General features: G+C 41.5%; 1 protein-coding gene across 1 annotated transcript in view; it reads left to right on the plus strand.

Annotated features, from left to right (window-relative positions):
• The window catches only part of KLHL14 (kelch like family member 14), a 134,630-nt gene that overhangs the window by 75,120 nt on the left and 32,644 nt on the right, over positions 1 to 26,866 (plus strand). The window contains exon 4 of the mRNA XM_088469773.1: positions 23,011 to 23,100. Within this exon, the coding sequence (XP_088325899.1) occupies positions 23,011 to 23,100 (90 nt within the window). The remainder of the gene's footprint in view (positions 1 to 23,010; positions 23,101 to 26,866) is intronic.

The following is a 26,866-nucleotide window of genomic DNA, read 5'->3' on the forward strand; positions in this document are numbered from 1 at the left end:
CCCTGGTGATGCTTGCCAGGCCTCTACTGCAAATGTCTTCAGTTCCATTGAGTTCTGAAGCATTTGACTGAATATGAGCATATAATATTGCCCGAAACACTTCAGAATTCATTCTGCTGCTTTTGTCAGCAGTCACATCATCAATAAATACAAGGGAACCAGTTCCATTGGCAGCCATGCATGCCCACGCCATGACACTACAACCACCATGCTTTACTGATGAGGTGGTATGTTTTGGATCATGAGCAGTTCCTTTCCTTCTCCATACTCTTCTCTTCCTATCACTCTGGTACAAGTTGATCTTTGTCTCATCTATCCATAGGATGTTGTTCCAGAACTGTAATGGCTTTTTTAGATGTTGTTTGGCAAACTCTAATCTGGTCTTCCTGTTTTTGATGCTCACGAATGGTTTACATCTTGTGGTGAACCCTCTATATTCACTCTTGTGAAGTCTTCTCTTGATTGTTAACTTTGACATATAATCACCTACCTTCTGGAGAGTGCTCTTGATTTGGCCAACTGTTGTGAAGGGGTTTTTCTTCACCAGGGAAATAATTCTTCTGTCATCCACCACAGTTGTTTTCTGTGGTCTTCCGGGACTTTTGGTGTTGCTCCGGTGCGTTCTTTCTTTTTAAGAATGTTCCAAACAGTTGATTTAGCCACACCTAATGTTTTGCTATCTCTCTGATGGGTTTGTTTTGATTTTTCAGCCTAATGATGGCTTACTTCACTGATAGTGTTAGCTCTTTGGATCTCATATTGAGAGTCAACAGCAACTGATTCCAAATGCAAATGTCACACCTAGAATCAACTCCAGACCTTTTACCTGCTTAATTGATAATGAAATAATGAGGGAATAGCCCACACCTGTCCATGAAATAGCTTTTGAGTTGATAGTCCCATTACTTTTGGCCCCTTGAAAAGTGGGAGGCACATATAGAAACCGTTGTAATTCCTACACCGTTCACCTTATTTGGATGTAATTACCCTCAAATTAAATCTGAAAGTCTGCAGTTAAAGCACATCTTATTTGTTTCATTTCAAAGCCATTGTGGTGGTGAATAGAGGCCAAAATATGAAAATTCTGTCTATGTCCCAATATTTATGCACCTGACTGTTCTGTATATTTGAAACCAAAATATTACATTTCACATTCTGTCTTGTTTAATCAGGATTCTCTTTTGTTCAATGACAGTGATCTTTTGTAGCGAGTATTGTTTTGAATGTTTTAGTCCTGTGTAACTTGCTTTTTAAGGTTAAATTTAACTTTAGTACAGAAAAGATTATTCTTCAGAAAATGTCATCCTCTACCCCTTGTGTATCTGATCAAATTTTCCTTCTTTCTTTACTGTCTGTACTTTATGACTAAGGAGCAAGTAAAGGCATTAATTTAATATTATTATATATATCGAAGGTTGTATTTTACTGAGCTGAATAATAATATAATATAACAGAGCCATGTGTCTAGTGCAAGTCAAGTAGCGAGTTAGAGAGAGGCGCCTCTTCACAGCTCTCACAGGCACCCTTCGCCTGTGTGGATTGGCAGAACAATGTGAAATGGGAAGAGAAGGGGAAAAAACATTGGGAAGTGGGATGAAAGAAGTGTAGGGATAGGGAGGAACATAGGGAAGAATATAGGGAGGTGGGAGGTAAGGTGGAAGGACAGGGGGAGATGGGAGGAGAGATAGGAGAAGACAAAGTAAAAAACATCTCTGCATAATATCTTGCGATCTGGTAAAACTAGTTTATAATATAACCATCCTAAATGTCAGTCTAGAAATTGCACACCGGCATCGCCCCACTCAGAGCTTTTAGTGGCTGCTAAGACTGATACACAGTGTGGCCCTGCCCGGCTAGCCACTCATTGTGAGGAGTGAGTGCCGAATGGAGTCCCCCATAGCCAGAACATCCACCCATCTACCTTTGGAGTTGTCATGGACTTCTTCCAAAAACCAATGTGCAATGTGGTCATTGTAGAACATGTACACACTGCGACGCATGCATCACACCTGCCTACGTCAGTGCAGCCCATTGGAACTGTGGCAACAGATGGAGACAGAAGGAGCAGACAGGGACACTGTTATTTTTTATTTATTTATTTATTACCAGTTATTTATATAGTGCACACATATTCCGTAGCGCTTTACAGAGCATATTTTGGCCATTCACATCTGTCCCTGCCCCAGTGGAGCTTATAATCTATATTCCTTACCACATGCTCACACACATACACACTACGGTTAATTTGTGTTGGGAGCCAATTAACCTACCAGTATATTTTTGGAGTGTGGGAGGAAACCAGAGTACCCGGAGGAAACCTACGCAAGCACAGGGAGAATATACAAACTCTGCACAGATAGGGCCGTGGTGGGAATCGAACCCATGACCTCAGTGCTGTGAGGCAGTAATGCTAACCATTATCTCGTCTGTGCTGCCCTATTCAAATTGCAGTTATTCAAATTGACTGCTATCAAAATAACGTTTTAAAGTTACTGAAGGAGCATGGTGTTGTGTAAGTTGGGAGATAGTTACTTTGAGCTGTTGCAGAGAAGGGGGTGAAGGTGACAGTTTGTGTTGCTGGAGGCGCTGGTGCTTGTATATATATGTCTGTGTATATAGCCTCATATATATTGTAACGGGACGGGGAGGTAGAGAGACAGTTTGTGGCGCTGGAGCTTGTATACATATGTCTGTGTATATGTCCTCATGTATATTGTAATGGGACGGGGAGGTAGAGGAACAGAAAGAAGGGAGAAAGATAGAGAGAATGGGGAAAGAGAGTGAGAGAATGTGGGGGAGTGAGGAAGCAGGGGGAGAGAGAATGGGAGTTAGGGAAGAGAGTGAGCAAGAATAAGGGATGGGAGAGGAGAGAACGGTTGGAGAGAGACAGATCTGGGACAAGGAAGAGAGAGAGAGACCACGGGGTGGGGAAAAGAACAGTTTGGCAGGAGAAATAGAGAAAAGGGAAACAAAAAGACAGAGCGATGAGGGGAGAGAGAGGGAATGGAGTGAGATAAGACAGAGAACGGGGGCGAGGGAAGAGAGAGCAAGAACTGGATGGAGGAGGGGAGAGCAAGAGAACAGGGGGAGAGAGAAAATGGGGTGATGGAAGAGAGAGAGCGATAATGAGGGGAGGGGAAAAAATGTGTGCAGGAACAGAGAACAGGGTGAGGGAAGGGGATGCGGGTAAAAAAGTGAGAGAATGGGGGGAGGGAGAAAGAGGGAGAAAGGGGACTGGAGAAAAGTAGAGCATGAGAATGGGATGGGGCAGAGAGAATGGGAGAAGGACTCCCTGCAATGCTAGCTTATAACCCAGCAAATGCAGGTCTAAAATATTATGACATAAAATAACTAGAGTGGCCATAACAAGCTTAGTATGTTCATTGCACTGTCCTATAACCCTCTGCATGAGGTTGCCATGGTAGGAGAAAGATGCTTTACTAACAGAGAATGCATAGGGCCAGATTCAATTGCCCATCGCGTTATGGTGACATTGCGGAATAGAGCTGATTTCTGCTCGCTAACTATGTAGGCGGAAGCAGAAATCAGGGTACTCTAATAGCAAAACAGCTTACAGCATCTCTTGTCTAATTGAATCTGCCCTATAGAATGACTACTCGCTTGACAATCTTGCTTTGCCCAAATGCATTATATGGACTGATGGATTCATACACAAGGTACAGGGCCATTGATCTGGGATAAAACTCAGATGTCTGCAGTCTTAGCATTTTTTATTGCATCACAACCTACTGTATACAGACACTATACTAAAGATGTGGGAGAGGTATCAGCTGTGTGTACAGGATTAGGGAAGTCATATTTTTAACAGAGCTGTAATGAAAGGTATAACGTATATTTTTAATAGACTGTTGAGGCAAAGGTTTCTCCTGATTCCTCCACCTAGTAATTCAGTTTTTCTAGGCAATGCCAATGGAATACGGTAGACTCTCTGTTGCCGTATTTGGTGCACAAGTTGGGTATTTTATTCTGTTTTTCCCATTGCCACAAAGGTCCATGGACGGCCCCCACTTTCACAATGTCCAATCTGTGAAGATATGTATGTATTATACAATTACATACATATAACAATTTGGCCACTATATGGCCTTTCCTTAAACCCTTACATGTGTCAGGGATAGTGTCATACAAGTAGAAGTATGTTGGTACAATTGCAAAGGTAACATATATAAAAAAAACAGAAAATATACTATATATATTAGGGGTGAGCGGGTTCGGATTTCTGAAATCCGAACCCCCCCGAGCCCCCCCGATCCGAGGCAGATCCGAGTCAGGCTCGACTTTTCCCGCCTGACTCGGATCTGAAATCGAGGCAAAACGTCATCATCCCGCCTTCCGAGTCTCGCGGATTTTGGATCCTATATAAGGTACCCGCGTCGGCACCATTTTCTCACTCGGCTGTGGACAGTGAAGAGGGAGGGTGGGAGTTAGGGCTGGCTGGGCTGTGTAGTGTAGTGTAGTGTAGTGCAGAGTAGTGTTGTGCTGTGCTGTGCTGCGCTGTGCTGCTGTTGTCCACTACTTCAAAGTCCATAGGGGCTGGCTGTGTTGTGCTGTGCTGCTGTTGTTAATAGGGGCTGTGTCCACTACTTCAAAGTCCATAGGGGCTGGCTGGACTGTGTTGTGCAGTCAGTTCTCCATAGGGGCTGTGTCCACTCCAAAGTCCTGTGCAGTGTCCCAGTCCTAAAGGGGTGCTGTAGTGTTGTCCAGGGGGTGCTCTGTCCATCAGGGGTGCTCCCCCCAAGTGCTAAAAAAATTATATATTTTCTGTGTTTGTGAATTGTGTGCGCAGTAGCCGCACGTGCATCAACAAAGTAGTGCCAAGCGTGCGCCTGTGTCATAAGTAAAGGGCCGGCTGGCTTGACAGTTAAAGGGTGCTGTAACCCCCAAAGTACACTCCAGTCCCAACCAAAAAGAAAATTATTTTCTGTGTTTGTGAATTGTGTGCGCAGTAGCCGCACGTGCATCAACAAAGTAGTGCCAAGCGTGCGCCTGTGTCATAAGTAAAGGGCCGGCTGGCTTGACCGTTAAAGGGTGCTGTAACCCCCAAAGAACACTCCAGTCCAAACCAAAAAAATATATATTTTCTGTGTTTGTGAATTGTGTGCGCAGTAGCCGCACGTGCATCAACAAAGTAGTGCCAAGCATGCGCCTGTGTCATAAGTAAAGGGACAGCTGGCTTGACCGTTAAAGGGTGCTGTAACCCCCAAAGTACACTCCAGTCCAAACCAAAAAAATATATATTTTCTGTGTTTGTGAATTGTGTGCGCAGTAGCCGCACGTGCATCAACAAAGTAGTGCCAAGCGTGCGCCTGTGTCATAAGTAAATGGCCGGCTGGCTTGACCATTAAAGGGTGCTGTAACCCCCAAAGTACACTCCAGTCCAAACCAAAAAAAAAAATATTTTCTGTGTTTGTGAATTGTGTGCGCAGTAGCCGCACGTGCATCAACAAAGTAGTGCCAAGCGTGCGCCTGTGTCATAAGTAAAGGGCCGGCTGGCTTGACCGTTAAAGGGTGCTGTAACCCCCAAAGTACACTCCAGTCCAAACCAAAAAAAAAATTATTTTCTGTGTTTGTGAATTGTGTGCGCAGTAGCCGCACGTGCATCAACAAAGTAGTGCCAAGCGTGCGCCTGTGTCATAAGTAAAGGGCCGGCTGGCTTGACCATTAAAGGGTGCTGTAACCCCCAAAGTACACTCCAAACCAAAAAAATATATATTTTCTGTGTTTGTGACTTGTGTGCACTGTGGCTGCACGTGCATCAACAAAGGAGCAGCGCCAAGCGTGTGCCTGTGTCCCATAAGTAAAGAGCCGGCTGGCTCATTTCTTAAAGGGTGGTGTAACCCACAAAGTGCACTACTCTCCAGCAAAAATAAAAAAATATTTTCTGTGTTTGTGTGCGCTTTAGCCGCACGTATATATCAATATAACATAAATGGAGGACCAAACTTTCTCCGATAAAAAATAAAATAGGGAAAGATCAAGAACCACTTCCTCCTAGTGCTATTGCTGCTGCTGGGAGTTGTTCATCAACCCAGAGAGGAAGTAGGAACATCACTACTTTTACTAAACAATTGACCCTCCAACAGTCCCTAGCGATGAGGATGAAGTACGACAGCAGTCATCCTGAAGCAAAACGTATAACTGAGGCCTTGACTGCTATGTTGGTGTTAGACGTGCGTCCGGTATCCACCATTAGTGCAGTGGGATTTAGACTCATTGATGGAGGTAGTGTGTCCCCGGTTCCAAATCCCGTCTAGATTCCACCTGCATCCTCAAAGCAGCAGCGACAAGCGTGCGTCTGTCTGTTAAAGGGTGGTGACACCCTCAAAGTGTGCTACACAAACAATAAAAATATTGTTCTTTTTTTTCGGTCTTTGTGAAATGTGTGGGCTGTAGCCGCACCTGCATCCTTAAAGCAGCAGCGACAAGCGTGCGTCTGTCTGTTAAAGGGTGGTGTAACTCTCAAAGTGCTCCAAAAAATAAAAAACTATTTTTTTTATGTGTTTGTGACTTGTGTGCGATGTAGCCGCACTTGCATCCTTAAAGCAGCAGCGACAAGCGTGCGTCTGTCTGTTAAAGGGTGGTGACACCCTCAAAGTGTGCTACACAAGCAATAAAAATATTCTTCTTTTTTCTGTCTTTGTGAATTATGTGGGCTGTAGCCGCACCTGCATCCTTAAAGCAGCAGCGACAAGCGTGCGTCTGTCTGTTAAAGGGTGGTGACACCCTCAAAGTGTGCTACACAAACAATTAAAATATTGTTCTTTTTTTTCGGTCTTTGTGAAATGTGTGGGCTGTAGCCGCACCTGCATCCTTAAAGCAGCAGCGACAAGCGTGCGTCTGTCTGTTAAAGGGTGGTGACACCCTCAAAGTGTGCTACACAAACAATAAAAATATTCTTCTTCTTTTTTCTGTCTTTGTGAATTGTGTGGGCTGTAGCCGCACTTGCATCCTCAAAGCAGCAGCGACAAGCGTGTGTCTGTCTGTTAAAGGATTACATCGGTGACAGCATCCAAGTAGGCATGTCAGACAGTCCCTACCTGTACTGGCAGGAAAAAGAAGCAATTTGGAGGTCCCTGTACAAACTGGCTCTATTTTACCTGAGTTGCCCCCCCTCCAGTGTGTACTCCGAAAGAGTGTTTAGTGCAGCCGGGAACCTTGTCAGCGAAAGGCATAGGAGGTTGCTTCCACAAAATGTGGAGAAGATGATGTTCATAAAATGAATTATCAACTCTTCCAGGGAGACCAGCCTCCAGAACGTACAGAGGGACCTGTGGTTCCAGCGGGGACGAATTAATACTCTGTGAGGATGAGGATGTACACACTGAAGAGGGTGAGGAATCGGTGGATGAGGAGGATGAGGATGACATCTTGCCTCCGTAGAGCCAGTTTGTGCAGGGACAGATTAATTGCCAGCTTGTTTTGTGGGGGCCCAAACGAACCAATCATTTCAGCCACAGTTGTGTGGCAGACCCTGGCGCTGAAATGATTGGTTTGTTAAAGTGTGCATGTCCTGTTTATACAACATAAGGGTGGGTGGGAGAGCCCAAGGACAATTCCATCTTGCACCTCTTTTTTTTCTTTGCATCATGTACAGTTTGGGGCCTAGTTTTTCAAACTGCCATCCTGTCTGCCACTGCAGTTTCACGCCTAGATGGGTCACGTGTTTGTGCCGCCCACTCGTGTCGCTTAGCATAGTCATCCAGCTACCTCGGTGCAACCTTTTGGACATAAAAACACTATTGTGAGGTGTGAGGTATTCAGAATAGACTGGAAATGAGTGGAAATTAAGGTTATTGAGATCAATAATAGCATAGGAGCAGAAAAACCTACAAATTCTGTGATTTTAGCTGTTTTTATGCTTTTTTAAAAAAAAATACAGATCCAAAACACAAAATCCAGAACCCAAAACACGGAAGGGTGGTTTTGGCAAAACCAATCCAGATCCAAAACACGAAGAAAGATCCAGATCCAAAACCAAAACACAAAACACGAAAAGTGGCCGGTGCACACCCCTAATATATATATATATATATATATATATATATATAATATATATATATATATACTATATTTTCTTGATCTACTGTAAGTTCTTAAATAATATTTTCAAATTACTGCATATATTCAAATAACTGAAAAGCTGTTGTTATTTTCCTATTCTATTCTCTACATTAGCTGTAACATTGCTTTCCGTAGTTATGCTGTGAACATCGAGAATTTTTGCCTAAATACTGTACTCCATTGTTGACATGGGCTGGCTGTAAAATTTCAGCCTGGGGAAAGTCATCATACTGGCCTATTAACTCAGCTCAACTTAACTTAGCTTATTTATCCAATGGCAAACAGCCCTTCTGCTGGAGAAAATAGGAGTTATTGCTGGCGACAATGCCTTTGGGAGAGCCTATTTACCAACCATCGAGTTGTTGCACCCTGTTATAGTAATACCATCTGAGTATGGCAGTAGCAGAACAAGATCATGAAAAAAATATTATTCATAAAATAATGCAGTATTTCAAATGGAGTACTGTTAAATAATTTTTATTATTTTTTTATAAAAAAGAGAGGTACTGCACTTGTTAATTATATGGGCACCGCTGTAAGGGTCATCGAGAAAGGGGACAGGGCTGGGTACTCTGGGGTGTGGACAAATCCAGGAGGCGTGTCCACATCCCTTCATTTTTCTTAGAATACAGGCGCTGCAGTGTGCGCTGTTAGCTGCAAAGGGGGTGATGTGTGGAGCAGATCAGGGTACATGTAGGAATTGCGGCCCCTGGGATGTGCGCTCTCTCTGGGGTCCTCATTGGAATTACCACTTTCTCACTCTCATGTCACATGATGTGACTCATATCACCGGCTCCCGGCGGCTCGGCCAATCAGCTCCCTGGGGGAGGGGCAGAGCTGCACTGCAAAGAGGGACAATGTGAATATCACCCTCAGCAGGTCACAATAATATGCGCCACCAGCTGCAGCATTGCTGAGGGGACAAATTTCACCCTCAGCAGTTGACCTAGGCCCCTCCAAGCCCAAGTCTGGGTAAACCGCTGTTTTCAAATCCTTGTCAAGCTACAGTGGTGTCTGTATAATTAACAAGTTAACAACTAAATGCAATTTAAATAAGTCTAGTTTGAGTTAATAGATAACATTTTATGTAAGTGATATTTTTTATTTTAAATATTCTCATCACATGGGGTATTTTTAAGGATGCACCAGGCCCCACAACCGCTGCCCCTCTTACAACAGTGGTTTTTCTATTGCTGTTATCTTTAACACTTAAAAATAAAAACAATAAAATATATATAATGAAAATAATATATAAAAAATCATACAATTACTAGATCAAAGTTAATGTAACCTCTTCATTCCTTCTCTCTTTCTCTTCAGTCTTTTCTCTTCTGCTACCTCTCTTCTTCAGTGCACTGGTAGGCGGAGTTCAGGATCCTAGTAGCATACTCTAAAAAGGTAGTTGTGATTACAGAATATGAGGCTGTATCTTTCACTATTACAGCATAGGTGTTAATGGAGTCCCATAAAATAGTGAATCCCAAAGCAGGCCCAATATCTTCAAAAGGAAACTGTCCTAGCACGCAGTTGTTGTTGGTGTTATTGGATATACACTGAAGTGCCAAAAGTCATGGGATAGATGCCTAGTATCACGTAGGACCCCCTCTAGCTGTGCAAAGTGCAGCAACTCGATGTGACATTGATTCTACAAGTGGATGGAAGACCATTGGTCAGTTGTTGACCCATGCCTACTGGATAGCTTCTCACAGCTTCCTGATATTTGTAGGTGCAGGTCCCTGGGTGTGAGTGGCCCTCTTCACCATGTCCCAAATATGCTTGATTGGGTTCATGTCGGGCGCATGTGTTGGCCACACAATTCATCAGAACTGTCCAGAATGTTCCTCGAACCAGTTCTGGACAACTTGGGACCGATGACATAGTGTATTATCCTGCTGGAATATTCCATTGTTGTGGGGTATATGAAGTCTATGAAGTGTTGCAAATGGTCAGCAAGCAATGCAAAGTAGAGGTTACCAGTCAATGACCTGTTCAGGTCAACCAGCGGGACACATGAACACATCCCACACCATTGTGGAACCCCCATCAGCCTGCACAGTGCCTTGTTGACATCCTAGGGTCTGTGCCACACCCGAACCGTACCATTATGCCCGAAACAACTGGAACCGTGACTCAACAGACCATGCCACATGTTGTCAGTTCTCCAAGGTCCAATTAGCGACATCACAAGCCCAGGTGAGGTGCTGTGTCCAGTGTCGTAGTGTTAATAGGGGCACTCTGGTAGGTCTTCTGCTTCCTCATCCAATGGAAGCTAAAGAACGTTGCACTGACCTGCTGGATATGCATTTGGTACATTCCGCTTTGAATGTGGATGTGATTTAAGCCAGTGTCATTACCACAGACAATTCTGGCCAGATGTCACTGGTCACGGTCATTAAGCACAGGTGGATGGCTACTGGGCTGTCCATGGTGGGTGGTAATGCCTTCCATGAGGTATTCCCAATACACACGTGACACCGTAGATTGAGGAATGTTGAATGTCTGCAAAACTTCAATAATGTTACTTCCCATCCATCAGTCATACACTATCATGCCCCTTTCGAACTCCGATAATTACGTCACCTTGTCATGAGCAGCCTAGCCAGTGTTTCAAATGACTCATGAGATGTCAGATTACAACTAATGCAGGTGTGGACATTTCCAAGATGTCACAGTATGGTGATGCCACCTACCATTACCTTTACATACTGCTCCCATGACTTTTGGCACTTCAGTGTACAGTAGAAGTAGGTTATCTATCTATTGCACCCATGGGTACAGCAGTTGTATCAATGCTACAAATGTAGCATTGTTCTGGATGATCAACCTCATCCCTCCACCACTGAAACTATTCTAATCTGTTATTATTATGTTCATTACTTTCTGTATATTCTTAAAAAAAAATGTCTGTCACACGGTTTCCTTTGATAATTACATACCCTCGGGCAAGAACATAGGGGTAGCAAGATGGGATTACAAACTGCCACAAGCCAATATCTACTGTGCTGGCCTAGCTGCTAGTTACTAGCTCACTGTGGGTTTGTATACAGCACTGCAGACTCTTAAGTGACCTGATATAAAGAAGTGTCATGAGATTTTAAATATGTTTTGAAAGAGCCTCTTCCATACTCTTTTATTCATTCCTAGTAAAGTGACCTTTTTAAATGGAGGGAAGTGGGCCTAGATGACAGTCGTGATGAATGCGGTCATGTTCACTCAATAAAATAAGGCCCAGTGCATTTGAGGATAAATCAGTAGAATGTACAGCCCCACCTGTCTGTCTCCATCACTCATTTCCACTGTCACTTTCACAGTGCCTGATGGATCACAGTTGCTGTAAAATTAGACAGCCTTTAATCTCATTTCATCCTGATTAGCTTCTCTTTACCCTTTCCCTCTAACTCATTGACTGACACGCTAGAAACTCATACAGTGTGCTATGTTTCAGGACGGATTACAAAACTTATCTTTAACACCTTCCCACCTGGAGAGTCACAGGACCTGTATGTAACTGAACATATAAATATTATTTGAGTTTCATTTGTTTTTTATTTCCTGGATTGTTATTGGCAAACAAAACTTGGCAATACAAGGTGTACAACTGTGTCACCCTCAAAATCATTCATTAACTCTCAGATGGGATCCACTGGGAAGCATTTAAATTTAAGTGGAATTATTCCATACTCTATGATTTAGACTGTTGTTTTGCTATCAGAATATGGTTTTCTGCATAATTCTGTGGACTCCTGCCCAAGTCAGACCTGAACTGTCTGTAAAGTTGATCCACACTGACAGGGCTGCATGAGTTCTCCCAGACCCCGGTACCGAGGGCCTGACCAAGGGTGTTGTGGCATGACCATAACCTATTGTGAATACCAAGTCCCTCTGTACATGACATTACCTCACCAAAGAGGTGTGGCCATGCCATTGTGGGCACTTGCATGGACGGGCCCTCAAACAGGCACAGAGACTTTGTAACTGGGTGATGGTGTGGACACAGATAAGTTAGGTTTACATGGTACCTTACAGTTAAGATGCAGCTCCAGCAGATTTTCCTTCTTCCCTTTTGCCAATACATCCATGAGCTTATCCTCCTCAGGTTGTAGCAGAAAGGCTAGCCCCAGACACACATTAAAATGACATAACATGACAGCCTTGATGAATAGAATAATCAAGTAGATTTATTAAAAGGGGTGTAAGAGGATGTGAGTCCAGGGAGGTCATGATGGAGAAAATAAGGATCGCCATACAAAGGACAGTCAATCCAATATAAATGAAATATGACAGATACAAGACAGTAGTAAGCAATATGTAGGGGTGGATTGGTATAGAAAACCAGCCCAGGAAATTTGTGGAAGCAGTCCTAATAAAGGCAGGGTCTGTTGAGGAGTGTGGGATCCATCCTCAAAAGGACTGATTCTGAGTTGCAAGCAGCAACAGCCTTCCTTGCCTCATTTGCTGCAGTTACGTCTGTCCCCAATGGTGTTACTAGTGTGGTGCAGGGGGTGCGGGTCGGATCCAATTGTCTTGCAGTCCTCATCCGGCCCACAGGACAATGTCAGAGAGGCAACTGCTGGGCTCCCTGGTGGTCCATCTTCCGGATAACAGCACCCGGAAGTACCTGCTAGCCGGAGCAGATGACAGCTTCTGGTTTGTGTTTCACAGTGAAATGCAATTCTGGAAGAGGGCAGCTGACACCAAGTATGAAACGGCCTGGCAAGGGGGGGTGGGGAAGGAGCCAGCAGCTGTGGCTAGCCACTGAGGATTGCAGGGGACCAGCCCAGCAGGAACTGTCCTATGCTCCAAATGGCCCAATCAGCCACGGGCAATACGCTAGTAAATAGGCAATAATTATCTATAATAGTTAAATAGACTTCTTTAGAATAGCTCATGCAGCACCTCTTTGGCCATATATAACTATGAAAAATATGGTTTCTAAATTACCTCAACACGCTATAACACTATAAACACGTAATAACTTCAATAACACATATATGAGAAAATAGCAAAACAGTTTATTACTCAACAGACTAGCAAGCCCCAGAATGATCAGTCATTTACTTTAAAGTCGTTGGAGATATCTCTTGCTAGGTGGTCACTGTCCTATAACATGCATGTACTTGTAATCCATAATAGGCAAAAGTAATAGTATTGGAATCTAATGCTGGTCTTTCTTTGAATACAGAGAACAATAATTTTGACTTTCCAGTGATAAAGCACAATAAACCCAGTTCCACCTTCAGTAGCACAATTATCTTCAGCACTCAGTAGTATCAACAGCTGAGTCCTAAAGTGCACTTTAATCATCTTATAATTCTCTCACAAAATGGCTTCCTCTTTTTATACTAATAGACTCAGTCACTGGTTTAATAGTAACTAAAGCAGGACATATATCACCCTGTCAGTACTTTCAATATGCTTTCAATGTTCGATAAATTGACTTTCAACATGTTCTCAATGTGCTTTCAATATTCTTGCAATATGCTTTCAATAAGCTTGCAATAGGGAAGTCTCTCTTTAATAGCTTTAACTCACACAGCCTCTGCAGATCTGTGCTGCAGCTCCCAGAGCTGTCACACTGTCTCTGGAGTTCAGACTCACTCTACTGATGCTTCTGCAGCGGACCCCAGCACATCATCAGTGGGTATTCAGTGGCCCTTTGCACTTAGCACCACTTCTGCATCCGCTTGCCCAGTCTTTCTCCTCAGACCTGCGACACATCACCCCGCTCTCCTGCTCCACTCCTCAACATCTCTCAGTCTACACTGCACGTATGCACCCACTGAATTGTTTTCTTATTGCCAGCTTGTCCCTTTTTAGCACATTACATCTCCACCTAGTGGCAGCATACTAAATTACAGTGTCCATTGGCTCTTATAGAGCCATTGGTATCAAACTTGCACACAGATGGATTATTATACTATAAGGACTAATAACGGTCCAAGACCTTCTCTCTTCAATCTCAGTTATATAGCCATAACATTGACAAGTGGTAAGATTGGGGTAGGTGGCTATGTATGTTACAACAGGATAAATAAAGTGAACTTTAGCTAAGAGGCAATTAATTCCTATTGGTGTTTATAACAAAATACTTGGAGAATGATTAGAGATCTGATCCCATATTTGACTCTGGAAATTGTTATGCTATGTGGCATATGTATTTTTCATCTGAGGATAAGTGGTAATAGTATGCTATAATTGTGGTTTTTTTTTTTCTTTATTATGGTGTCTTTCATGGCCTAAGAAAAATGCTTGTCAAATATATATATATATCTACTGTATATCTAAATAAAATCATACAGTGCATCCGAAAAGTATTCACAACGCTTCACTTTTTCCACATTTTGTTATGTTACAGCTTTATTCCAAAATGGAATAAATTCATTTTTGTACTCAAAATTCTACATACAATACCCCAAAATGACAACGTGTAAAATGTTTTTTTGTGATTTTTGCAAATTTAATTAAAAAAAAACTAAGAAATCACACATACATAAGTATTCACAACCTTTGCTCAATACTTTGTTGATGCACCTTTGGCAGCAATTACAGCCTGAAGTCTTTTTGAATATGATGCCACAAGCATGGCATACCTATCTTTGGGCAGTTTCGCCCATTCCTCTTTGCAGCACCTCTCAAGCTCCATCAGGTTGGATGGGAAGCGTCGGTGCACAGCCATTTTCAGGTCTCTCCAGAGATGTTCAATCGGATTCAAGTCTGGGCTCTGGCTGGGCCACTCAAGGACATTCACATAGTTGTCCTGAAGCCACTCCTTTGATATCTTGGCTGTGTGCTTAGGGTCATTGTCCTGCTGAAAGATGAACCGTGGCCCCAGTTTGAGGTCAAGAGCGCTCTGGAGCAGGTTTTCATCCAGGATATCTCTGTACATTGCTGAATTCATCTTTCCCTCTATCCTGACTAGTCTCCCAGTTCCTTCCGCTGAAAAACATCCCCACAGCATGATGCTGCCACCACCATGCTTCACTGTAGGGATGGTATTGGCCTGGTGATGAGCAGTGCCTGGTTTCCTCCAAGCATAACGCCTGGCATTCACGCCAAAGAGTTCAATCTTTGTCTCATCAGACCAGAGAGTCCTTCAGGTTCATTTTGGCAAACTCCAGATGGGCTGCCATGTGCTTTTTACTAAGGAGTGGCTTCCGTCTGGCCACTCTAATATACAGGCCTGATTGGTGAATTGCTGCAGAGATGGTTGTCCTTCTGGAAGGTTCTTCTCTCTCCACAGAGGAATGCTGTAGCTCTGACAGAGTGACAATTGAGTTCTTGGTCACCTCCGTGACTAGGGCCCTTCTCCCCCAATTGCTCAGTTTAGACGGCCGTCCAACTCTAGGAAGAGTCCTGGTGGTTCCGAACTTCTTCCATTTATGGATGATGGAGGCCCCTGTGCTCATTGGGACCTTAAAAGCAGCAGATATTTTTCTGTACCCTTCCCCAGATTTGTGCCTCGAGACAATCCTGTCTCTGAGGTCTACAGACAATCCTTGGACTTCATGCTTGGTTTGTGCTCTGACATGCACTGTCAAGTGTGGGACCTTACATAGACAGGTGTATGCTTTTCAAAATCATGTCCAATCAACTGAATTTACCACTGGTAGACTCCAATTAAGCTGTAGAAACATCTCAAGGATGATCAGTGGAAACAGGATGCACCTGAGCTCAATTTTGAGCTTCATGGAAACGGCTGTGAATACTTGTGTACATGTGATTTCTTAGTGTTTTTTATTATTATTATTATTATTATTATTATTAATTATTATTATTATTAAATTTGCAAAAATCCTAAAAAAAACTTCTTACACGTTGTCATTATGGAGTATTGTGTGTAGAATTTTGAGGACAAAAATTAATTTATTCCATTTTGGAATAAGGCTGTAACATAACAAACCGTGGAAAAAGTGAAGCGTTGTGAATACTTTCTGGATGCACTGTACATACTCAGCACTCACCTGCTTATATTCCAAACTGTAATATATTTAAATTCAGAAAATGTTAGTTCCACAATATTTCAATAATTTGTCAAGCTGACAAACCACGTCACGGTCTCCCCTTCTGGTCAGTGCCTACACTGACATTCAAAATTATGAGTATTGCTCTGCCTCATTTGACTCCAGCTATCGCACAGATTTTAAATACAAATAATGCTTCTTCCATGGGTTCAGATAAAGAGGGGTTAAAGAGACAGAACCATATCCAAGCATATCACTTAATGAGCACCTGGGTAATAAGCTGACAAAATTTGACTTCCAAAAAAAAATAAAGTCCTGGTAGGTGTCTGTCTGGTAAAGAGCATTTGCAGAGGAAGGTCTAGGTGTATGAAACATTAATGTAGGACAGAAGGGAGCCGAGCAGTGACGATTTTAGTGAAGCAAGTCAATGAAAAAACTGTCCCTGGTGGGCGTCTGTCTGTTTGTTTGGGTTAATCTTGAGAATCATCGGACAGATTTTAATGCAGTTTTCACAATTCTATAGATCATTTGTCGAGGAAGGTTTAGGTGACTGAACGACAAAAGGGAGCAGAGCAGTGATAAATTTAGTGAAGCATGTCCATGGAAAAACGAACGTCTGAGCGATTTCTTGGCTTACGCTGCCTAAACCGTTAAAGATCTATCACAATGATGTGCTTTATTTTATACCATGTAGAAATTGATAGGTACTGTATTATCTGTTAGGTACTGTATTATCTAGCTTCTCCACAAAAACTGATGTAAGCCCTGTTTACTGATACAAGGGACCAAATGTAATAGGATAAGAGTTTAGAAAATGTGAGTTTAGCAATAATCTCTCACATTGGTCGAGTTTTATCTTCAAAATGGGAAAACATCTGGATGAGAGTTTAAATCGTGTTTTATGAGTCTAAAAACAGGTGGGTTTGCATGTACTCAAACACTCTATTACATTGGCCAAGTTTAAAAAGTGTCATAGTTTACTGCTAAACTCTCACTCTATTACATATGGCCCAAAATTTAAGTTTTTCCATTTTTGTACAGTTCCTATTTCATTTATGTGAAAAATGATTCTTTAATTTCAAACGAATCTAATGCCCGGTAAGAGGCTGCTTTGGCATGACAACACCGGGACAGACACTTAACTTGGCTGGAGATGACCTAAGCAGAGACTGATTTTTTTTATGGACAACTTTACGTTGCCATTTCGCGTGTCACGTCAAAACTAAGGGGTCTATTTACTAAACAGTGTTAGGAGACAGAGTGAAAAGTGATAAGAAAGTGATAAGGTGCCAGCCAATCAGCTCCCAACTGTCATCTCACAGGCTGTGTTTGAAAAATGACAGTTGGGAGTTGATTGGCTGGCACCTTATCACTTTCTTATCACTTTCCACTCTGTCTCCTAACACTGCTTAGTAAATAGACCCCTAAATCTTTTTGTGCTGACATCAGGAAAGAAAATGACTAATGTTGTCTATAAGGCAATCTTACAATACCTCGGTTAAAAAAGACTATCGCCATAATTTAAAAATTGCCCCCATGCAAACCCGGGGCAGGTCACTAGTTTATATACAGTATGTATGTATATATATATATATATATATATATATAAAGTATATATTAAAAAAAGATGCAAAGCAGTGGCACTCAGATTCTTGACAACACGATCAAATTTTATTCCTTGTTAAGCCAAAGTGTCAGGGCTGTAATACCCTTTAGTTAAGGTTGGATTCTGCCTTGGGCATGCTCACAAAGAGAATGCACACATAAGCTCCACTGCAGACATGTGTACCTGGCACTTGCACCTCCTTATAACTCTAGAGGCTGGACGGGCAGTGGGGTGCATGTAAATGCAGGCTGATTACAGCATTGCTGTTATATTGATTTGTCAGAAGAAAATAATCTCCTTATTCAGTAATAGTCATACAGTATTAATAAACTAGGGATAGTACATGTAAGCGGTTTGGGTCTGATATGTCAACAGTCATGATGTCAACATTCATCATGTTGACAACGATGAAATGTCAACATGTTAGAATGTTGACATATCGTCCCTGGCGGCCCAGCGGTGATTTATCTGCTCTCAAACATAGAAACATAGAATTTGACGGCAGATAAGAACCACTTGGCCCATCTAGTCTGCCCCATTTTTAAACATATTGTTACCTCAACCCTTATTGATCCTTACGTCTTCTGAAGGATATCCTTATGTCTATCCCATGCATTATTTAAATTGCTCTACTGTCTTAGCCTCTACCTCCTCTGATGGGAGGCTATTCCGCCTGTCCACTACCCTTTCTGTGAAGTAATTTTTCCTCGAATTTCCCCTGAACCTACCACCCTCAGTTTCAGAACATGTTCTCTTGTTCTAATACTTCTCTTTCTTTGAAGAATGTCTCCTTCCTTTACCTTGTTAAAACCCTTTCTATATTTGAACGTTTCTATCATGTCCCCCCTATCCCTTCTCTGCTCCAAACTATACATATTAAGATCTTTTAGTCTTTCCTGGTACGTTTTGTGGTATAGACCTTGCACCATTTTAGTTGCCCTTCTTTGTACAGTCTCTAATGTATTAATATCCTTCTGGAGATATGGCCTCCAGAACTGAACACAGTATTGGAGATGAGGACGTACCAATGACCTATACAGTGGTATTATCACTTCTTTCTTTCTGCTACTGATTCCTCTCTCTATGTAACCAAGCATCTGACTTGCCTTACTCATTGCATTGTTACAATGTTTGTTTGCTTTTAAGTCACCTGAAATAGTAACTCCTAGGTTTCTTTCCTCTTCAGTAGTTTCCAGTATAATGCCATTAATACTATATTTAGCCTGTGGATTTTTGAGACCCAAGTCTCACCGGCTGTAACAGCTCCAGCTGCGTCTTCCAGGTCCCTGTGGTCATGTGACTGTGACCACAGTGTCAGACCTCAGATCCTCTGATGTTGGGGTGAATATTTCTTCTCCAATACTTAACCATACTCCTTACCCCCTAACCCTACCCCTCCCTCTAGTGCCTAACCCTAACCTTCCCCTGGAGCCTAACTCTAACCTCCCCCCACAGCCTATCCCTAACCCTCCTGCCCACAGCCTAACCCTAAACTCCCCCTGCAGCCTAATCATAACCTCCCCGGCAGCCTAATCCTAACCCTCCCCCTGCAGCCTATCCCTAATCCTCCCGCCCAGAGAATAAACCTAAACTCCCCCTGCAGCTTATTCATAACCTCCCCAGCAGCCCAATCCTAACCCTCCCCCCACAGCCTTTCCCTAATCCTCCCGCCCGAAGCATAACCGTGTCAATATTCTGACAATGTCAACATTTTGACCTTTTGCAAACATCCCCATCTAAGCACTTCATAATAGCAGTCTTGATGGATCTTGGAGCACTACTATTCCCATGATCTTATATGTACTAAATTTGTCTCTCAGATATTTCTGCTTTTTAATACTTAACTTCAGTAGACATTACCATATAAATATAAATCTGGAGAATAACTGTAATAATCAATATAATATGTATTGTGGGGACATTTCCTGGAATAAAATTTTCAGGGAAAAATCTTTAAAACCCGAGATTGTCAGATAATTATTGCCAACCATTGTACTGGCAGAACTGGTGATTACTTTGCGTCCAGAGGCAAGTTATAATTTGGCGCCCCCCCGTCACAGCCGCTGACACTGTAATGTAGCAATCCGCATGTAGACAGGCTATAGACAGACGAAGGCGGCAGCTGATGGTGTGACATGGAGCTCTCCACTAGTGTATGGTGGCTTCTCGGGTGCCATGTATTGGGCGACCATGATGGTACACTCCGGGTACATAGTTACAGCCATAAGTGGAGTGAATATGTTGTCGACAATGGAGGAGGTGCCCCTTCAGAGTTGGAGCTTGGCGGCAGGCGCCTCCATTGTCCCCCATAGTTCTGCCCCTGCTTCCAAAATATACCCAGGAAGAATAAAGCCACATTGGATACCTGAACACTTCACACAAAACAATCCTTAAGACACCATACAACTCCTAATTCCTACCAAAACCCCATCTTTTCCCATAAGCCCTATCCCTTTCAGAGTCCACTTTACAACAGTAGGTAAGTTATTGCTGCCAATTTCATCCAACAAGAGGTGCCACTTACCAGCAGAGATTTGGATTTTTCGGAACGTCCCAAAAATGAAAAATTATTTTTAAAGGATTTTATTTTAGGACAGGTTAAGTTAATTTATTGGATTATACTACAGATTTTACTATATACATTTCATGTCTTGTGTGCTTTTCAGACAATTCTCTATAACATAGGTACGAATTGTGTTGTTTTTTTGTTGTTGTTGTTGTTGCCGTTGTACACGACACAGTTCTCCTATTCCCTCTGCATTGGAGACTGTAATATCTGAAGAGCAGCTCTGTGTTATGTACAAGTGCAATGGAAATAAACATCTCAGCTAAATGATGAAATATGCACATGACTGAAAAGCACATGAGGCAGAGAGCAATGTATTTAGTAAAAGTTGAAAGAGGACATCTAATCTAATAACATTAATTCATCTGGCAGTGCAAATTCCCTTTGATCTATATAAACTCTACAACACAGTAAAATATTAAAGGCAGATATACAATTACTGTATGCCAAATAAAAATGTGACAATAGTGGTGCAAATTAATAAACTATTTCTTACAAACACTGCTTTAAATTTTGCACCTTGGCAAAATATACAACTTTAAAACAAATACTGCAAATATTCTCTATCTGGAATAATAGGGAAATTCATCTTTGATAGTTAATGAGACACAGCCTCACATGATATCGATAACACCCTTGTGTTAGAAATGATAAAAGCCATAATATACAAAAGAAGATCTGTGTGGGAGTTAAAGTTTGATAAATCTTCCCTAAACCCTAGCCAAGTTTGGAAAGCCTGTAGCATCAAAATGATAAAAATTATCATTACACATTCCATATTGCACTGCTGCATTTTGTAAGAAGGAGATAGTAAATCACCACATGAAATGAGAGATGTATAACTGAAAAAATTCACATGTGAGTTCTGCTGGCTTTTTATTTTTTTCTCTTTGGCAGAAGTTTATAGAGAAAGATCTGGCCCAGTGTCATATTGATTTCCCACTGCACTGGTTTTCTAAGTGCTCTGTTGATCCGTGTCCAGCAATAAATTTCCAGCCTCAACATGCACATCGCTTCCCTCTTTGTCCTCACCTAGATGTAAGGTGTCCATTTGATGAGATGTGCAAGGACATCATTTTCTGACTAATGCTTCAGCTACTTTACATGATACCATAGCGGTACATTTGTATGTTTTCCGAAGGATAGGACATGACATTTATGGACAGGTATAACGTACAGCCCAGGACGTGACACTTCTAGGATGGTTAAACTAATCCAAATAAATTGAAGCATATATTGCTTTGCAAAATTGAAAAGAAATCAGTATGTACAAGATTCCCATGACAACTAGACCTGGAAGGGAAATGGGATTGCACAAGGGCTGAGGTTTCTCTCTGAGTATTAGATTACCATTATTTAGAAAAATAGATATTTGCTTCATTTTGTTTTTCCTAGATAAGCACAATAAAATAATCTGAATAGGGAAGTGGTATTTCATTTGATCACCTGCTTAGATAAGTGGAACTGTTAAAATTGTTATAATAGTAACACTAATAATAATAATAATAATAATAATAATAATAATATAGCAATATGGATTTTAAGAGTCACCAAGGAATTCTATAACTATCAGGATGCTTGTACCAGTTCGATTCTGGAGCCGGTTTGGCAGATTGGTAAAAAAGTTCTAAAACTTAGTGTAGTTTCTCAGAATTTAGAACCATTTAAAAATGTAGAAAATTAAGTCTGGTTGACTGTACTATTAAACCAGATTACAGACATGTAACATAAGGAAATCACATTGAAGTTAAATATGAATACATTTGTTATGTTTATTGTAGACAGCGAACCTTGAATAAGAATGGTAATCTGTTAAGACAGTTAGTGCTGCTTAATAACATTTTTTATTTGATATTAACAAAAATAATATTTTTATTGTATTATTTTAAAGTAAACCTGGAACAGGAACCTCAATATGGGCAAAACTTGAAAATAAATTGCAAACAGTTATATCAATCTTCAAATTTAAAACTGCAACTTTGATCGGGTCTGTAGCCGATTGTAATGTAAACATATGCAAGGTCAACAAACCGGTGATATTTGATCGAATTTCTGACTAGTTTTGACTGTATATGCCTATTACTCGTTTTACAGACTCTCACCATTTGTAACAACCTTAAATCTTTTACATTTAGATACGGTTGGCTTAGTAACCAGACTAAATTTTACATTTTATTTGTGTATAATTTCTACACAGTTTGTTCAGGACACAAAGGTCTTTCCTGTGGTAGCATGCTGGAGTTTTTATTTTATTGTTTTAGAATCTATAAAGAAAAGAGCAAGAAACATAAAAAGTCATAAGAAAAATGTAAAACCCTAACAATGTTCTGTATCTGAACTCCAGTTGTTACTTTTCAAATAGCGAAATGGCAGAAATATACCCCCCACACTGGTGTATATGGTCAGTGGTCACCATCTCTTTAGGTTGTGGGGGTTGGCTGAGGGCCTATTCAATCTTGGGTGGACTACAGGTGCCAGTGGGCCCTGGATGCTAGGGTATGATGGCGCCAAGTGGACTGCTAATGCTGACAGCCAGAGCTGTGGTGTTATATGACTGTTTGGGGCTGTACCAAGAAGTGAACTTGCGTCCATTTATAATTTTTAGTGTAATATAATAGATTTGGTCAGACCATAGGCCTATTGGAAACCTAGCAGAACCTGGTATGGTGCTTTTTTAATGGAAAAACATATAAACGGTTTGCTTTGAGAACTTTATTGTATGTTATCAGAATATTTACGTTATAATTTTGCTTAAAGTTATTATCGGTTTGCTTAAAGTTATTATTGTTTTTCAGTCATGCCATACAACAGTGCTCATCATTGTGTGGTGGAAGTAGAAAACTTCTTGTTTGTGTTGGGAGGAGAAGACCAGTGGAATCCTAATGGTAAGAATGTCAAGTTACCGTGCTCCATACTATGACATATGCTACAGATGTGTCCTCATACACTGAGCATCATATATGCAAAAGACGCCAGGCGTGACTGAGACACTCCGAGACGAGTAGCGTACCATACTTTTCTTTCAATTTTGTGCCTTTGGCAGATGCAGAGAAAAGCCACTCACAGTGTATAACACACGTACAAAGACGCAGATGAAGCACAATAGTACTTGGCATGGCAAAAAGCTGCAACTGCTCTTATCGGAACCCTTTTTACACAGATTTAGTCACACCAATATTTTTAATTATGCATATAAGACACACATTTTGGCCGAGAAATAAGCTCGGATTAGTCACACCGGACCCGGCTCTCCAAGAGGGGTTATTTGTTGCGACTTGAGCCCCAGTGTAAAAGAACACATCAGTATAATATCAATATTAAATATAAATGCTATGTGTTTGCAAAATGCTTTATTCCTAATAACTGTTTTATTATTTTGATTTTTACTTTAGTTTGCGGTTTTACATAATCTCAAAAATAAAGAAATCTGACTGAAGAGCTACAAAATAAATATACACTTATAGATGGCATATTTTTACTATATCGACATTCAGAATGTCAACACTAAATGTCAAGTGTTCAGAATGTCTACATTCAGATTGTTGGAATATTTGGTCAGAATGTCGACATTCCACATGTCGACAGTGACAAAATTGTAACATGTTCAACATTATACATGTCTATGCTATGAACATATGAGCATTAGGGATAGGGTCAAGCTGCCATAGTACTATCAACATTCATAATGTCAGTGTCAATGTCGACATTGTAACCATGTGGACACCCTGAATGTCAATATTCAGATCATGTTGACATTCTGGTGTTGACATTCTGAATGCCGACATGATATACTACACCCTTATAAATAACTAAATTACGAAATATAGATCCTGACTTAGCATTGCATGTACTTTTAGTGATATTGTTCGTTTGTTATTCAATATCTGCAAAAGAAAAAGAAGAAATGTGCTGTACTATTCCACAGTGTTCTACTAAGACCTCTAGTACATACATACAGAAAATCAATACGGGGCGATATCTACTACCACGTCAGGACATGGACGTTTGGATCCACCAATGTATTTCATCTTAGGTATCAGACTTCTTCAAGGGAACTTGAAGGAGTCTGATACCTAAGACGAAACGCGTTAGTTGGTCCTGGTTTCCACCTTTCATAAACTTACCATTGTTTACCATCAGATAAGCTGTTTTTTATTACTATATATAAGATGCGTTTATGAATTTTCTGTCTTTTAAAAAAAAAAAAAAAATAGATTATGAGTATGTTTATTTATGGGCTCTGTGTGTATGTTGCCATACATGTTTAGGGTCTACTTTTTGTCTTTAATAAAACTGTTTTCATATATTTTACATTTAGTCCATTTTAATCATTCCTTTTTTATATTTATAATTGTTAATCATGTGTAGGGTTATATTTCAATGTACTCATGTGTGTACTTTGGATTGCACTATTTTACACATGATATATTTATTTATTTATTTGCTATTACTATAAGCATGTAAGAGGTTTATCATCACTAAACTTATACACGCTGCACGTTGCACTTTAAACAGAGAAGTTATTGTGGTTTTCTACAGATACATATGCACCAGGTTGTATAAGCATGGTGGGCCCTCTAGCTCAGTTCTATATATATATATATATATATATATATATGTGTGTGTGTATATATCTGTATATATATATATATATATATATATATATTTGTATATATATTGTAATTATTATTCAGGGCCAGCTCTTGGGGTGTTCGACCAGTGCGGTCGAACGGGGGCACCACCCCATAGAGGGCGCACTCCTCCACAACATCCTGATTTTAGTGGGACAGTGTTGTCCTGCTGTTCCACCTATGGGCCGAAGTGGCCCATGGGTGGTCAAATCGGGTGGTTGGGGACCCCCACTGCCACAGCTGTGCAGCGGTGCCGGACCCCAGAGTAGCTGAATGGATGCTGCGCACATGCGCGCGGCATCCATTCAGTGCCGGGAGAGGGCTGGGGGAAGCCCAGCTAGTGACGGAGTGCTGGGCTTACCCCCAGCCTGACGTTATTTGGACACATGCCATGCGGACACGCCACTAAATAACATCACTTAGGGGGCATGGCCTATGGTATTTAGGCCACGCTCTCATTTGTGGTCGCGCGCAAGTATTGGGCGCTATTAACTGAGCGGGCACAGGGTGCTCTGACCCCCGGAGCCAGCCCTTTTGTTATCAGTAGTATTATTATTGAGAGAAATACTTTCATGACAATACTTAGACAACACTGCCTTAGTATGTCATAATACCACTTAGTCATGAGAAGTTCTATTACAGGAGGAGGGAAGGTAAAGTTAGAGCCCAGATTACTATGATTTCAATCTTAATTGATATAAGTGGGCTGAATTGTCCAGCACGCAAATAGAAGGTTACAAACATTAATCCAAAAATTAAGCTTTAAAAAATTGCGGATTTATGCCCATATACAATAGCGTATATACTGCACTTACCTACTTTTTATCGACCTTTGCTTCCCCGTTTCACCTTTCTAATCGGAAAAGCACTGGTGTCAGATGTGAGCTAATCTGAATATGCTTTTATGGTGAGCATTCACTGGACAAATTTGTGGATTTTACGCTACATAGACAGGCAAACTCTCAACTCAGCATCAGGCCCTACATGATTCCGTGAAATACCTCACAATAACGCAATAACAATTAAGTGTTCCTTTGGAAAGAATTACACATAGCTGCAGTTACATAAAACAAGACAAAAAAAAGCATGAAATGCAACAATCCAAATTGCACCAGCCATGTGTGCTGGTCTACTGGGAGACTCGTGAATTTGGCACAATCCCGTATAATATCCACTTTCCTTGTGAAATTAATGGGGTGGGGACATGATAATTCAATTTGCTACAAAATGTGTCATTATTTCAGTGGCGGATTCTACCTAAGGGCTGCAGCCCATCAATCCAGAAAAATATCCACCACCCCCAGTGAGCCAGTGCAATTGCTTCACTGGCAGTGGCTTCCCATTGGAAGTGTTACCTGCCAATCACACACAGGACAGGCATTTCCTGGAGGGAGATGTTTTCTTTCCCTGGGACTGCCAGAGAGAGCGCTTCCAATAGTTAGCCACGCCTCTGCCTTTCCAGCAGCTCTACCCGGTTTCAAGGGGCTACAGCTGATGCAGTCCCTGGAAGCTAGTGTTTGTGTGCATGCATCGGTCCCGGAACCTGTCACATCCATTGTGCAGCCGCCGGGTCCCAACTGGCTCCTCTCCAGACTGCAGCTCGGGCAGCCCCCTGGTCCAACAGGGTAGGAGGCGCTGCTGGTCATTATACCTAGCTGTGTGATGACACTGATTGCAGCATGGCGCAGGGGAATGGCAGAACTATGGTGAGCAAATAACATTGCTGCACCTCCTGCAAATGCCAAAAAGTACCCATGTGAAGTGTGCAGCTCTCCTTAGGTGCTCTGGGGAATGATAAGTAAGGTTAGTACAGCACATTAGAGTTGGATGGGTAGCTGGATGGTGAGCATTCACTTCTTCCATTTTATCTTGTTCCATCTCTAGCATGTTCCTCTTTCATGTTCATTATTCAGGGCTAAATGTATTGTTGCATCAGAGTTAAACCATGCACAGATATTTTATTCATCTATTCTTCTTGGATAATCTGAAATGATGGCAATACAGGGAAACATCAGCCCCA

Source organism: Taudactylus pleione, unplaced genomic scaffold, assembly GCF_031769625.1.
Source record: "Taudactylus pleione unplaced genomic scaffold, aTauple2 ptg000093l, whole genome shotgun sequence".
Taxonomy (NCBI): Eukaryota; Metazoa; Chordata; class Amphibia; order Anura; family Myobatrachidae; genus Taudactylus; species Taudactylus pleione.